The 15,553-nt window shown below is 51.2% G+C and overlaps 1 protein-coding gene across 2 annotated transcripts in view; it reads left to right on the top strand.

Annotated features, from left to right (window-relative positions):
- The window catches only part of CEP192 (centrosomal protein 192), a 2,224,848-nt gene that overhangs the window by 227,447 nt on the left and 1,981,848 nt on the right, over window positions 1–15,553 (top strand). For both annotated transcript variants that reach the window (XM_078687485.1, XM_078687486.1), the window contains exon 7: window positions 3,437–3,570. In XM_078687485.1, coding sequence (XP_078543611.1) covers window positions 3,437–3,570 — 134 coding nt within the window. The remainder of the gene's footprint in view (window positions 1–3,436; window positions 3,571–15,553) is intronic.

The following is a 15,553-nucleotide window of genomic DNA, read 5'->3' as shown; positions in this document are numbered from 1 at the left end:
TGACCCGCAGAACATATGATGAGCGGGATGGCTGGCTCCATTGAAGGGGACAGATTGGAAGGAGGCATATATGCGTCTTTCTCCCTGGCAATCTCTGCACGCTCCCGCCTCATCAGACTTCACTATCTCCGTTACACCTATCTCACGCCCCGGTGCTTGTGGAAAGTCCACAAGTTGCCTACACCCACCTGTTTTAGATAACCTGAACAGGAAGGGGACTTTTACCACATGGCGTGGGGATGCCCAGTAATAGTACGATATTAGATACAAGAATTTGCCTTGCTCATGAGAGTATTGGGAAACCCAATTGTAGCCTCGCCCGAAATAGATTTGTTTGGTATCCTAGATGATGTGGGAGGCCCTAGAGGAGACTGAACACTAGGGGTGCTGGGGACATTGCTTGCCAAAAGGGACATCGCCAAGCACTAGAATTTACCTAGGCCCCCGTTGCGGAATTGGAGGGTGGGAATGGAATGGTGTTGCCAAAAAAGAGGAGCACATTTACACTGCAAGTGGTTTGCCCCGGAAGTACTCCAGATATGGGGAAAGTGGGAGTCTAGTATTGTTTGGGCTGATAAGGCCAGAGGGTGGCTTGGGACACTCGGTGGAGTGCAATAGGGAGTGTCAAATGTTTTCTTTCATGCCATATTTCTATGTACACAATCAGCTTGTTGTACATGCTCTAAAAACCAATAAAATGTTTTGGTAAAAAACGGAAAACACTTGATGGTTCAGCATGTTTCAGATTGGGCTTGGTATCCTTGATGGTGTCCTGTTTAATAACTTCACTGCTCTGGTTACAATTGTTACCACGGACAGACTTGTTGATTTGGGAATAATTGGGAAACTGGATTGTGTGAAATGGAATAGTTTGGAACTGCTATGGCCCCATGTTGGGTAATTGAAAGCAAGATGTTTGAGGGTTACGTGGAAAGTAGTCAAAGCCTGAATGTAGTCAGAAACTGGACATTCGGTCCAGGCGTATGCCGCTTGACTTGTTAGCCATACTCATTGCAAACCTGAGGCAACAGGAGTTCAGGCAGTTTCCCAAGATATTGAGACTTGGCAGGCAGAAGACAGGGGCCACCAGAACAAAGTGAGTACCAGACGGACTCAAAATGCACTGGACACTGGGTACTAAGACTTGGAGGAGTCTTTGAACTCAGTGGGCACAGAATTCAGACATATTAGTAAGTGTAAGGCGAGTGGTGACCTTAATACGAAATATAACAAAGCAAAGCACGCTCTTAAGCATTATTCAAGTCACATTTGACATTGGATTCCTTGAAGTGAATCTGCAGTTTTGCTATTATTTTAGCAAGAATTGGTCTGTATCATACTACCTTCTTTAATAAGCATAAATGTCAGAATTGCCAGCTTCATGTATAGACCCATGAAAACTTGATACTAATATATATATATATTTGTCCATATTTCACTGATAGGGTTCAAATTCCAATAGGTCCATATGAAGTATAGCACTCTTCAGAAGCCTAACAAAGACGAGATTTTTCCACAATTTAAACTCCAACAAAATTCTCTCACAACTTCATTGCAGCAGCTATAGTACAAATGTCAGCATCTTTGCGTCGATACAAACTGTTCATTCGACTTTGCCCAACAGTCACCAACGCTGGAATCGCCATTGCACCACTACCCAACATTGCAGAATTCGACCTCAAAATTCTCCACATTGTCCAAGTTGCAAACACCTGTAAATTGATTGGAAATATCTCCTTAAGAACCTGGACTACCATTGGGCCTTCTGTGCATTAGCATCCCTGCAGAGGGCTTGTTGCAGGTTCTATTAAGGTTATTAAACCTGTTGTCACCTCGAAGAAATCTAATATCCAGCCTCTATTGCTCATCAGGAGAATGCCTGACCCTGAGAGAACCAGGAGTCACAGGCTCTCCACCCCACGCTCTGCCCTCTCCTCAGAGAGAAAAATACTCTGTGCACTCCTTAAACGTGCATACAATATAGGTCTCATCCTTTGTGTCCCTCCTAGTCTCATTCTGATGGTGACCAAAATAAGTCCTTATACTCCCACATCATCTGAAGGTTTTCCCTCCATCTCTCTGGCAGATGACTTCACCTTCAACAGCATACTTTGCATAGCTGCTTCAAAACTATAGCCACATTAGAAGCTACAATGTCCATCCTCAGTTGACAATAACCCAACCTCTCCTGCCTCTTGTTACAGTGTTTCTGTAACTACACAGCAGAGGCTGACCTGAAAGGGTATTCCCTTGGCTTCTATAAGTAGCAGAGGAACGATTTTTAATTCCTGCCACTATGAAAGCTGCCTCAATACCTGCTGAAGACAAACAAATCCTCTCCGCAGAATCCAGATTTCTTGAAGCCTGAGCAAAAGCCAGACTGTGATAGTGACTCCAGTCAGTCAATGAGATGCCTATTCCCTGAAACAACTGCTACATCCCTAAAATGAGAACGCAACAAATAGATACCATGGGAAGAACTATGTGTGGCGCAGCAAATGCTACATTGAAAAGGGTAATCACAGCACCTTTTTCAATAGTCAGTGACAACTTGGGCACCCCCCAACTGCCTCTCCAGTGTGGAGGGGTAAAGGTGGGGGTATTACACATTGCGAAAGTGTGAGAGGATAACAGCAGACAGATGGGTTCTGAATATTGAAAACATGGTCATTCACTAGGATTATATCTAACAGAGTTAATGTAAGTAAGAGAGTCCAGCACACTAGTGCTAGAGTGGAGAGTAGGAGATGCACAGATGTGACATTGCTCAGACATAAATAAAGGGATTCATATGAGCAACATAGCAAGAAGGTTAGTATTTTAAGAATATGCAATGTACAGTGACAAACAGCGGAAGAAAACTTCACATAGAGGCAAGTATAACTTAGCATATCATTATTGCAGGGAGGCAAGAGAAGTTAATGTATGAGATGACGACCTAGAAGAAACTGATTTATTGTGGGTATGTAATATAAATATGTATTGTCGTAGATTTCAAAATCACAGCGCACTCTCAGTTGCAGTTTAATCAGCAGAATTGTATTTCCAATGGAAATAACATTCTGCTGTTTAAACTGCAACTGAGAGCGCGCTGCGATTCTGGAATCTACGACGTTACCTACTGCCGGCTGTGGCTCTACCGGTTTTAACGCACCAACAGACAACGGGCGGATTTCCCAGGAGGAGCCTGTCCCCATCAGAACGTCAGAATAAGTAATGTATATAAATATATATATATATTTATATATATTTTTTTAAGACAAGGTGTTTTGGGTACTGTTATGTGAAAGTGGGAGTAAACATTTAGTTGAACTGCTTTGTGTGTGAAAGATATATATTTGTTAAAATAAAAAGGCAGCTCTTTTGATAGTGCTAGGTCTAAACGTTACTCTTCCCACTGGAGTTTTCTTTTATTGGATATACTCTTTTTCCATAGATGATGATGTGGAAGATGATGAGTTGTATGATAACCACCTAGAAAATTATTTTGAGAGGCTGGTGCCACCAGGAATGTATAGAGAAGAAATTGAAGGTCAGGAACTTCCTGAACCGCCAAGTGGTTCCCATCAGGTACGTTTCCATGAGTTGCGCAATATTCATATAGTTAAACCACTAGGCAGTTTTGTAGCAAATGTATTTACAGGATTTTCTCTGTCAATTATAAATAGGCCCCCTGGTTTTATGGTATTCTTTTTTTGACATTTCCATCGCTATTTATCCATATTTATTTTTTGCTTATTTTATCCGTATTTATTTAGGGTTTTGTGGAAAAATGAAGCTGAAATTAGTGATTTCCACATTTATTTAACCAGTAAATATTCACTCATGCTTGAATGCCTACTAGGTTTCAATGCTGTAAACACCTGCAGAAAATAAATGAATTAACTTTTAAGAAAATATGCAAATTTCAGTATAAACCTTGTACATATCTACTGCTGTTAAAGCCTTTTTATTTGAAAGAAACAAGTTAGTGATAGATTCCTTACCTTAGAATTACCCCCAGGCGTCAGACTGAGTTTTCGTCAGCAGTACCCCTGCGCGTTGGAAGGTGGTGTTGTGCGGCTCCCCGGCCGTCGTTGGCGTTGTGGTCGCTGAGATGACGTCGCGGCAGCTACTTAGACGCCACTCTCGTGCACTGATGTCTAGTCTTTCTTTTTTCGCGCCAGCAAGTGCAGATTCGGAGAGAGCGGTACCCCCCATTCACTTTTTGACTGAGTCTTTTTTAGGCTTTTTGTCTATTTTTCGAGTTGATTGCCTCCTGGTGCCGTAGGGATGCCCGGCTTTAAGTCTTGCAGGGCATGTCATCGCATGTGTTTCTACAGCCTGGGGCGCGACCACGACCCCAAGTCGTGACCCGACTGCCAGGCCATGGCGCCGAATACTTTTCTGGAGCGGTCCGATAGTTGCTTGAAGTCCGGCAGTCAGCCCCACGCTGTTCAAGGTCCCAGTCCCGTGGGAGGCCGAGGTACTGGTCGCGGAGCCCCCACCATCGTTCGTCGGGATCGGAGTCTTTGCACTCGGGGTTAGGTAACGAAGCGTCACAAGAAGTCGAAGAAGCACCATTGCTCTCCGGCTTCCCAGCGCTCGTCGCGGCTGAGGGTGGTGCTTCCCCTGCAGCTCCGGCGGAGCCTACCCGCCCTTCCTGGGTTCGTAGGCAACTCTGGCCCAGCTGCAGGAATTTCTGTCAGGCATGGCTCGCCTCTTTGGGCCGTCGGGGCCCCGCGCCCTTTACTGTCGGCGGGTCTGGCATCACTGTCTGCTCCGGCCCTGGCCCCCAAGGATCCAGGCCTGGATCTCGTTCGACGCCGGTTGACCTTGTGACACCTCCGACGTCGACCCTACCGGCACCACCTCCGACATCGCCCATGCCACCGGACGACGTTGTCCCCGGTTTCAGCCCCGATGTGGAACTGCCTGAAAAGCTTCGCTCGACGCAGATTCCGACGCCGATGTGGCCTTTCTGCTCCTATATCCAGCCTCCTTATTTTCGGCCTCTACATCAGCCTTCTGAGGAAGGGGAGGACTGGGAGGGGTCTGAGGACCTTCTCACAGCTCAGTGTATGACCGGACTAGGCAGAGGAGCTGGGGGATGCCAGTGTGCTTGATGCCTCTCCTGACCTTGGCATGCTAACTCTCCTACCGTGGCTATGGAGCAGGGTGCAAGTTACGCAGTGGTGTTGCGCAGGGCAGGGGAGGCCCTCCACCTTTAACTCCCTACAGTGGCCATCATGACTACCCTCCTGACAAGTCCTTCAGCCGGCGGCTACCTGTGCGGAGCCACTGCTGCCTTTTAATGATGTACTTTCAGACGTTCTTTTTGGCACCTGGTCTAGGCCCAACACAGGGTCTCCTGTGGATAGGAATGTGGCCCGGCACCATCCCCAGCCCCGGGCGTCCCTCTTTTCCTTTCCCAACACCCCACCACTGAGAGCTTGGTTGTCCAAGCCTCCACTTCCCAGAGCACATTCCCCTCCGCACCCCCCGACAGGGAATCCAAGAGACTGGAGCAGTTTGGGAAGAAGATTTCTTTCTTCTGCCAGTTCAGGGCTGTGGTCTGGGAACACAGCATGCCTCTTGGGCTGCTATTCCCACTCTGTGTGGGAGATGGTGGCACAGGTGCTGCCTCAGTGTCTGGAGGAGGCTGGGACAGTGCTCTCAAGCTTTTGCTGAAGGGAGGGATGCAGCCAAGTACACTATCGGTTGTGGCCTTTACACTGCTGACTCGCTGGGCAGGGCGATTTCCACGACAGTGGCGCTCCGCTGCCACGCCTGGCTGAGGACAACTGGTTTCTCTGGGGATGTCCAGAACACACTCATGGGCATGGCCTTTGATGGCATTCGCCTTTTTGGCAACAAGGCAGACAGTGCGGAGCGTTTTAAGGACTCGCGGGCTACGGCCAAGTTCTTACGCCTTTCAGCCACTCGCCCTCCTCCACCTTCTGCTTTTCGCTCCCTTCTTGGCTACGGAAGGGTGTGCCCAGACACGTTCGCTTCAGAGCCACAGGCCTGAGCAGCAACAGTCCCAGCGCGGACGTGGGACCAGCCGAGATGGGTCAGGCGGCCAGTGGGCGGGTCAGTCCACCTCCACCCCGGCCACCACTGCCTCCAAACCTTCCTAGTCTGGTTTTTCAGCCCCATCAAATGCCAGTAGGCGGCAGGGTTTTACAAATAGTCCGAAAAGGCTTCACCCTCCCCTTCGAGACTACCCCTCCAGCGATGCCGCCCCAGTACCACCGCATGTCCGGGGATCACTTGGCACTTCATCAACAGGAAGTCGTGACCCTCTTGGCCAAGGGGGCTATCGAGCGCGTTCCTGCACCAGAAGTAGGACGTGGTTGCTACTCCCATTACTTTCTGGTGCTCAAGAAGGACAAGGGCCTGCTTCCTACCTTGGACCTTCCGAACGTCAATCGCTTCCTCCGGAAGGAGAAGTTCAAGATGTTAACTCTGGCTCAGGTCTTGTCTGCCCTCGACCTTGGAGACTGATGGTAGCGTTGGATCTGCAGGCAGCATATTTTCATATTCCTGTCCTGCCGGCCCACCGGTGTTACCTTCGGTTTTTGGTAGACCACGGGCACTTTCAGTTTACCATGCTCCCCTTCCGCCTTACCAGTGCCTGTCGGGTGTTCACGAAAGTGATGGCGGTGGTTGCAGCTCATCTGCGCAGATCAGGAGTTTGTCTTCCCCTATCTCGACAACTGGCTGTTGAAGGCGGACTCGCCCCGGACAGTCGTTTCCCACCTCCAGGCTACGACCGACCTCCTGCATTTGCTGGGGTTCTCCATCAGTGCTGAAGTCGCACCGGATTCCCTCTCAGAAGCCCCTCTTCATCGGAGCAGTTCTGGATACTATGCACTTTCGGGTCTATCCTCCCGAACGGAGAGGCCGGGATATTCAGGCTCTGATTCTGATCTTTCGTCCTCTATCCTGAGTTTCGGTCAGGATGACCCTGAGGCTGCTGGGCCTCATGGCCTCCTGCATCCTGCTGGTCGATCATGCCAGATGGAATATGCAGGTTCTGCAGTGTGACCTGAAGTTCCAGTGGGCGCATCATCACGGGAACATGTCCAAGTCTGTCCAGATCTCGGAGGGCACTGCACACCAATTGCAGTGGTGGCTCACAAACTGACATTGGGTCAATAGCAGATCCCTCTTCCTTCCCCAACCGGAGCACACAGTGGTGACGGATGCGTCCCTCCTGGGATGGGGCGGCCACATGGGAGAGGCAGAGATCCAGAGGCCTCTGGTCTCCGGCGGAGTCCTGGGTCCATATCAACCTTCTGGAGCTCTGGGCGATCTGACTTGCACTGAAGGCATTCCTTCCTTCTGTCAAGGGGAGAGTAGTGCAGGTGTTCAGACCACACCACCACCACGTGGTACTGCAAGAAACAGGGCGGGTGGGGTGGTGGACCCAGTGTCAGGAGGCTCTGCGCCTCTGGACATCGCTGGAACATCAGTGCATTTCCCTGGCAGTTCAACACGTGGCAGGTGCACTGAACGCCAGGGCGGACAAACTCACCCGCAGGTGCATGATGGATCACGAATGGAGAATGTGCAATGTCAGCAGTTCTGCGCATTTTAATTTCCAAGGCGGCCCTCGCTAGGTGACGCTTTTTGTCGCGAGTGGAGTCTTTTTTTTTTTTTTTTAAACTTTATTCGTGATTGTATATTCATGGCATAAGCATACATTATCAAGTATCGAGCATTTAATACATCATGATTTTCCAATTTACTCCCAGTCTGTAAAAAACGGGCTAAATCGCTTTAACTAGGTCGTCCCCTTACAGATACATGCACAGTATCGGGGTCCTCTGTTATTGACAGGACATATCCCACACCCACCCCTTCCCTCCCCAACTTTCCCTCCCCCACCCCCCAGACCCGGGTGTCCATAATCTCTCAACTGTTCAGTCTACGCTCCACGGTGGTGACCACTCTCCTTCCAGAATAATCAATATAAACCTACCTAAACACGTCCGTTCCATCTCAGTGTTCAGTATACTCGGCCTGCCTCCCTCAGGGTATAATGTGCTGTCATTCGCTTTGGGACAGTGGCTGGTCTAATCTGTCTAACTCCATTATCCTAACTTCCCAATCCTGTGCCATGGGAGTGTTCCGCCTCCTGCCCTCTTCCTCTTTTCTAAGGGCAACACATTCTGCTCGGCCCCACCTCACTACCTCCGCCTGCCATGTCTCTACCCTGGGCGCTCTTGGGGATTTCCACCTCATCGTAATCGTCCTAATCGCCAAGAGAAGGGCAAGATCTACAAATCTTAGCTTGGTTTTTAACGGCTTGGGACGTGGACGAGCTCCCACTAAACAATATAAGGCGCTCTCCTTCACCTGTATCTGTGAAACCTCCCTTATTGTCTGGCACACCTCCCTCCAGTAGCTGCCCAGCTGTGGGCATGTCCAAAGCATATGTAGGAGGCCCGCCTCATCCGCCATGCAACTGCGGGCAACGATGGGGGGCGTCGGGAAACATCCGGGAAACATCCGGTGAATTCTCTCTGGGGTGAGATATGCCCTATGGAGTATCATGGCTTGGATGAATTTAAATTTCACATTCCGGGAGACCCTTTTTGGGTGTTCCAGGACCACCCGCCATATTGCGTCTGTAATTTCCTCCCCCGTATCCTGTGACCAGATCTCTCGTAATGTGGTAAGGGACAGTGCTGCATGAGTTCTAATCCCTGTATATAGCCAGCGTACTAAGTGACTCCCTGCCCCCATGTAGTGCATCAGATGTACTAGCTCATGCTGCTGTGGTTGAATGCTTTGTGGCGCCCAAGTCGTCCTAATAAAGTGAGATTCAGTAGCGTGCAATAGGTAATGTCTGTCCGAAGTCCCGGTCACCTGTACAAAAGTGCGATGGTCAAGCAGTAAATCGTCTCCGAAGAAACTACCCACCCCCTCAACTCCGCTCTCCGTCCAGTGTCGTAAAGTAGTTTTGGTGAGTTTTCCCTGTGGTGTTGGGATGCCCAATAGAGGGATATTATCTGCATATGGCAACGCAGACGACGTGTAAGCCAGCGCCTTCTTCCAACAGAGAAGGGCAGTGCGTAGCAATGGGTGGCACAATCTCTGTATCTTACTTTTGGGTAGCAATAGAGTATGTAAGTCGCCCCGATCTAACTGTTCCGTTGTCCATCCGATCTCATGGAGGTTCCTTCCAACCAGCCAGTAAGACAACCATTGGAGTTGACTGACGTAATAATACCCTTGAAAATCAGGGGCAGCTAGGCCCCCCGAAGAGGTACCAAGTTGTTATTTACGCAGACTAATCCATCGTCTGCCCGACCCCCATACAAGAGTGGTCAGTAAGTAATTTATTGTCGTGAAAATGCGGTGTGGGAGCTATAGGGGTAGATTTACGAAGTGATACAGTAAGCGAGGTAGCATTACCCTCTTTGCTATTGCAATGCGGCCCATGACTGACAAAGGCAGCGAGGTCCAAAAGCTGATACTGCCACGGAGGCCAGCGATGGCCCTGGAGATATTGCCATCCAACTGGTCCTCCGTTTTCCTGTATCTGCGGATCCCCAGGTATTTAAAGCTGGACTGAGCTACTGGAATCATGTCAGTGCCAAATGATATAGAGGGCGGTTGGGGTGCGTCCCAGAAGTAGAATCCCACAGACTCTTCTGGGTTTATAGCCAAACCTGATATCACTTCAAACTGACGGAAGGTATTGTATAACAGCGTATGATCAGCCTCCAGGTCCCGGGGATATAATAACATATCATCCGCATATATGGAGAGTATATGGGTTGAACCCGCCATTGGAATGCCTAGTGCAGTTGCGTACTTGCGAAGAGCAATGGCCAGTGGTTCGAGCGCTAGAACAAACAGCATTGGGGACAGAGGGCACCCCTGTCTGGTGCCTCGGTAAATCGGGTATTCGGCCGATACATAGCGCCCCGTTCGCGCCCGAGCTGTGGGATCAATATATAACAGCCTGATCCATCTTAATAGAGGGACCGGGAAGCCAAAGCGTCGCAGGGCCTCAAACATAAAGGGCCAAGAAAGTGAATCAAACGCTTGTTTGAGATCTAACGCAATGCATCCTGTCTGTTTTAATTCTGTCGGTGATGCTGCCATTAGTGCGTGCAGGCGTCTCATGTTTAGGGAGGTACTGCGCCCAGGAAGAAATCTACACTGGTTTCGATGTATGAGCGCAGTCAGGTGAGGTTGGATACGCAGGGCAATAGCTTTGCTCAATATTTTATATTCCGTGGACAGCAGGGATAAGGGCCTATAATTTGCCAGCTCCAAAACATCCCTACCCGGTTTAGGTATGGAGGTCACTAATGCCTGCATTGTTGATTGTGGCAGATGGCCCTCTTCGAGCGCTATCTTATATAACTTTTCCAGGATCGGTACTAATGTATCGGCATAAGTCGAATAGAACTCCACCGGGAGCCCGTCCATGCCCGGTGTCTTGTTTCTGTTTAAGTTCTTAATCGCTGCACGTATCTCGTGTTGAGTTATAGGCCCCTCAATCGACTTATGCACGTCTGCTGTTAATAGGGGGAAGGGGAGGTCCCGCATGAAGTCAGTTATTTGTGTGAGGTCTTCCGTCCCAGTCCGCTCATACAGTGCCTTTAGGTGATCGTGAAATGCCAGGTTAATGTCAGATTGATTACTCACTAGGGCGCCCGCCTGGTTATGGACCTGGGTAATGATCGGGGTTTCGGGCCTATCTCGCACCAAGCGGGCTAGCAGCACGCCAGAGCGATCCGCCTCAGTGTGTTGCCTCTGCAAATAAGCTTTGTAATCAAGGATACGCAGTGTTTCTAGCGTCTCTGCATGCAAGATGTGTTGCTCTTGTAGGGCCTGTTTCTTTTTGGGGTCCTCAACTGCCTCCCGTTCAAGCACCGTTAATCGGGCCTCCACCTCACATAATATCCGGTGTACCTCCTGCCTGGCGCCAACCAACTTCCCTATCGCAGCCCCACGTATTACCACCTTCATCACATCGCAGATCCCCAGTTAGCATCCCAGTAGTGTGTCAGGGCGTCTAAAAGGGTCGCTCTAAACGGCCCGTCTTCTAAGAGCTGTGAGTTGAGTCTCCATGTAGGGACTGGAGTCGGGACTCTGACCCAGGAAATAGTGCACTTTAGGGGCCTATGGTCCGAGAAAGTCTTTGCTAGATATTCCGGAGCACCTATCATTGTAACCAGTGTGTGGGAGCATAGGAGTCGGTCAATGCGTGTGTGTAGGTTGTGTACTGGGGAGTAGAAGGAATGTTCTTTGTGCGTGGGATGTAATGTTCGCCAAACATCGCTCAGTCCCCAGCCCTCCGCCCATGTTTTAGAAATGTCAGCTAGTTTTGCAGCGCTAGCGGCCTGTAGGGGCGGGTGTGACCTATCCATGTCCAGGTCCAGCACAGCGTTCCAGTCCCCTCCGAGTACCCAGGGTATATCCGCCCATGAGGATAGTGCCCGCCCAACCCTCTGTAGGAACAGTTCTTGGTCGTAATTCGGGGCGTATATGCTGCCCAGGACAATCAGTTTGCCATCTAGGGTACCCTTAATTAGAATGTACCTACCCTGGACATCCACTTTCCGTTCCATTTCTACGAACGGCGTCCCATGTTTCACCCAGATAGTGGCCCCCCTGGAAAATGCAGAATATGACGTGGAGTATATAGCCCCTCTCCACTTCTTCCTCAACTTCTGCGCCTCAGTTGCCGTGAGGTGTGATTCCTGCAGAAAGGCAATTTGTGTCTGTTGTCTAAGGAGGTAGGAGTGGACTCTGTGTCTTTTCTGCACTGCCCCTAGCCCTCGCACATTCCAGGTAAGAACTTTGTATTCTTCAGACTGTTCAGCCATAATCGTTTGGTGGTGGAACTAATTCTGTCAGTGGTCGTGAATTAGGAGCACTGGAGAGCAGAACCCAGGAGAGTACACCCTTGAATACATCTAACTTGAGCAAAACTAACTCGGCGCAGCAATAGAACATAGCTGAGCCCAACATTAACAATTGAAACATAGAAGTCCAAAGTCTTGTGCGTTTGCCATTGGGAGGGTGGCCTATCACACATTTATTCATCTCATTACCAACTCCGGGCTCCACCGGCTCAACAGTGGCCCGGCCGGGGTTCATGATGCACATAAGAGAAGTGCAATGTAGTGTTTAAACGGTATCTGTGGGAGTGTCAGTAAACCTCCTTGGACACTGCCTAGAGGTACCCACTGCAGTTCTAGTGGCGGGGTATATACTGGAGAAGGGTCGTTGACATACACCACAGTTACATTCTACCACCCCCATACATAACTTTTCAAAAAGAGACAGGTACCGAGTGTACAAATTGCAGCAATAAAGGATACCGTACAGTGGTTGCAGCGGAGATACTGGCACTGGTCACCATTTGCCGGGTCAACTGTTTATTAGATCGTCCGCAGCTCTAGGTGTGATTGTCGGGAAGAGCAGCACACTGTTCTCCGAGTCTGAGTGTATCGTGTTGTCTTCAGAGTCTGTGGTTATTTTCGCCGAATCCTCCCTGAAGGTTCCAGCGATCGAGAGGGCCACCAGTTGGTCCTTCTTCTGACGTTCCCGCGACGGTCCTCGCCTAGTACTCCCCTTTCCAAATCCAGCAGATGAGTGGCGGCTACCCCCCGAGCCCCCCTTGGACGTCCCCGCATCAGCTGGGACGCCTCTTGACTACCATCTAGACGCATCACCTCCAGCCACTCTTCAGCGTCAGCAGGACTCTCGAAGAAGTGAGATTTCCTTTCGTGGATAACTTTCAGAGGGGCCGGAAAGAGTAATGCGTATTTCAGCTGTGCGCCCCTCAGTCTCTTTTTCACTTCCAGATAAGAGGCCCGCTGTTTTTGAACAGTGTTCGTATAATCCAGATATAGCGACACCCTCTGGTTCTCAAAGTGGATGATTGATTTCTCACGGGCTTTCCTCAAAAGTACATCCCTGTCACGGTAATTAAGGATGCGGACTATGAGGGGTCGCGGGGGGCGGCCCGGCTTGGGTATTCCCGTCGGGATCCTGTGTGCCCTCCCCACGCAGAAGTATGGGGAGAGTCCGTCCGTCGCAACGTGGTCTCGGAACCACTGCTCCATGAACTCTGCAGCCTGCGATCCCTCACATATTACGTCGATTACGCCCTTCCTCGACCCTTTCCATCAGGGCGGTGACCTGGCTCTGCATGTCCCGGATAGACGTACTGTGGTCCTCCACAGTGGGCGCAAGGTCCGCGAGCACTAGTCCTTGGTCTTTAACTTTGTCTGCTAACTTGCCGTGGTCAGCTTTCAGGAAAGATAAGTTAGTCGTTAGGGCCCCCAATTGTTGCTTCATTGCGTGCTGAGAGTCCCGGATCTCCTGGAGTATAAGGTCCAGCTTATCTGGTTGAGGATTTCCCGGTGTCGTCAGATCGGCCGGTCCCGTTGCGCTGCTCCCCGCACCATTCCCCACCTGCGGGCAGGGACCCGTCTGCTCTCCCTGGCCCTCCGCAAGCTTCGGACCCTTCCGCACCATGTTGTTCAAGACCCGGAGCACTCACCCCCAGTGTGGGCACTCCGGCCGTAAGGGCGCCGCAGTCCAGACAGCAGGTCGTCGTCCTCTCACAATGTTCACCCAGTCGATGTCGTGCAAGGGGTATGGGAGGACAAGGAGCCAAGAGGCAGGTGTTTCCGGCTCAGATCAGGGTCATCTCCTTGGGGGTTCGAGCCGTCCCCCCAGCAGTCTCTCGCCCTCGCCGGGGCCGCACCAGGCAGGATCCCACGCTACAGCAGTGCGGGCCCTCCTCGGTCTCCAGGCCAAGTCAGGTGTGGAAGGGCCAATGATTGCGGCTCCCCACTATGGCCGATGTACAGGGCTTATGTCGGAGGCTCCCCGGGACCCCACCTGGTCCTGTCGTGCATCCCCTCCCCTCGTGTACCCCTCTGTCCCTCAACGGGACCGGTCAGCAAGTAAGGAGGGGGGGAGGGGGGGGGAGGGAAGGAGGGGGAAACCGAGGAGATCCTCTGTATCACGAAAGCCTCGCCGCAGTCCCGGGGGGCCTGCAGCCCCAAAATGGCGTTGCCGGTCTTCACCAGAGTCTCGCAGGCCGGATCGCGGATCACAGCACACCGCTCCGCGCCGTCCCCACAGTACTGCTCCAGCTCCCTTTGTATTCGGCGGCGTCCGGGAGGGCCCAGGCAGCACCCGTAACCATCCGCAGGGCGTAGGCTCCGCCCCCCGCAGTGCTGGTGTCAGCCGCCGAGTGGGTCCCGGGGTCCCAGTTCCGTTGCCGGATCACTGCCGCACTCTACCTCCCGGCTTCCGGGGCCCGCTCCGCAACTCTTGGCAACCCTTATATCTGGCCGTCTCGCCGCCCCTCCTCGCTTTCAGCCGGGCCTCAGCTCTCCAGACCGGTCTCCTCCTCCGATCCACCCAGCGCCGTGTCATGAGTGACGCCCACAGCTCCGTTTTCTCCAGATAAATGCCGGCCGGGCTCGGAGCTCTAGTGAGAGCCGTCCGCCATCGTGGCTCTTCGGCCACGCCCCCCGAGTTGCGGTCTGTTGTACGCTTTTCCACCTTTACCACTTCTGCCCAGAGTGCTGAAGATCTGGCACGACCGGGCCCAAGTCATTCCTGTAGCTCCGGACTGGGCTCGAAGTTTTTGGTATCCCGAGCTACTCAGTATAACCATTGATCCCCTGATCCGACTGCCTCTTCAGGAGGATCTTCTGTCGCAGCAGTCTAGTCTCCACCTCCTTGTGTGGAGATTGAGCGGCGGCAGTTGATTCCTTTCGACTTGCCTCCTGAAGTTTGTGATGTCATTCTGGCAGCCACGCGTCCCTCCACTAAGTTGATTACGCCTTCAGGTGGAACAAATTTGTGGCATGGTGCACGCACAGCAAAGGCTGTGGATCCCCCTTTCTGCCCCTCTTTCGGAAGTACTTTTGTTTCTTCTTTCTTTGGCCCAGCAGGGCTCTGCTCTGGGCACTATCAAGGGCTACCTCTCTGCTATTTCAGCCTTTCTCAGTCTCCCTGATCAGCCCTCTTTTCAAGTCCCCTGTTGTAAATAGATTCCTCAAAGGAATTACTCGCCTTTTCCCTCCTATTCCTTTTTTTATGCCACAGCGGGACTTGAACCTGGTTCTCACATACTTAATGTGCGCTCCCTTTGAGCCTCGTCACAACTGTCTTCTACGTCTATTGACTTTAAAGACTGCTTTCCTGGTTGCCATCACCTCAGCTAGGAGAGTGAGTGAGCTCCAGGCTCTTTCTTGTAAACCTCCTTTTCTGTCTGTCCATCCGGACAAGGTTGTGCTCTGAACACGTCCATCCTTTCTGCCAAAGGTTGTCACTTCCTTTCACATCTGGCAGGCCATTACTTTGCGCACCTTTTTAGCGCCACCGCATCCTTCCAGAGAGGAGGAGATGTTCCACTGTCTGGACCCAAAACGTGCTCTCATTTCACCTGAACTGGACACAACAGTTCCGGGTGGATGACCAGCTCTTTGTTGGCTACGTTGGCGCCAAGAAAGGTCCGGCCGTACACAAGTGGACTATCTCTAGATGAGTCGTCTTGTATATGAAAGCCTGTTAT

This window comes from Lissotriton helveticus, chromosome 4_1 (genome assembly GCF_964261635.1).
Source record: "Lissotriton helveticus chromosome 4_1, aLisHel1.1, whole genome shotgun sequence".
Lineage (NCBI taxonomy): Eukaryota > Metazoa > Chordata > Amphibia > Caudata > Salamandridae > Lissotriton > Lissotriton helveticus.
The sequence above is the reverse complement of the archived record's forward strand: the minus strand, read 5'-3'. Positions and strand labels throughout refer to the sequence as shown.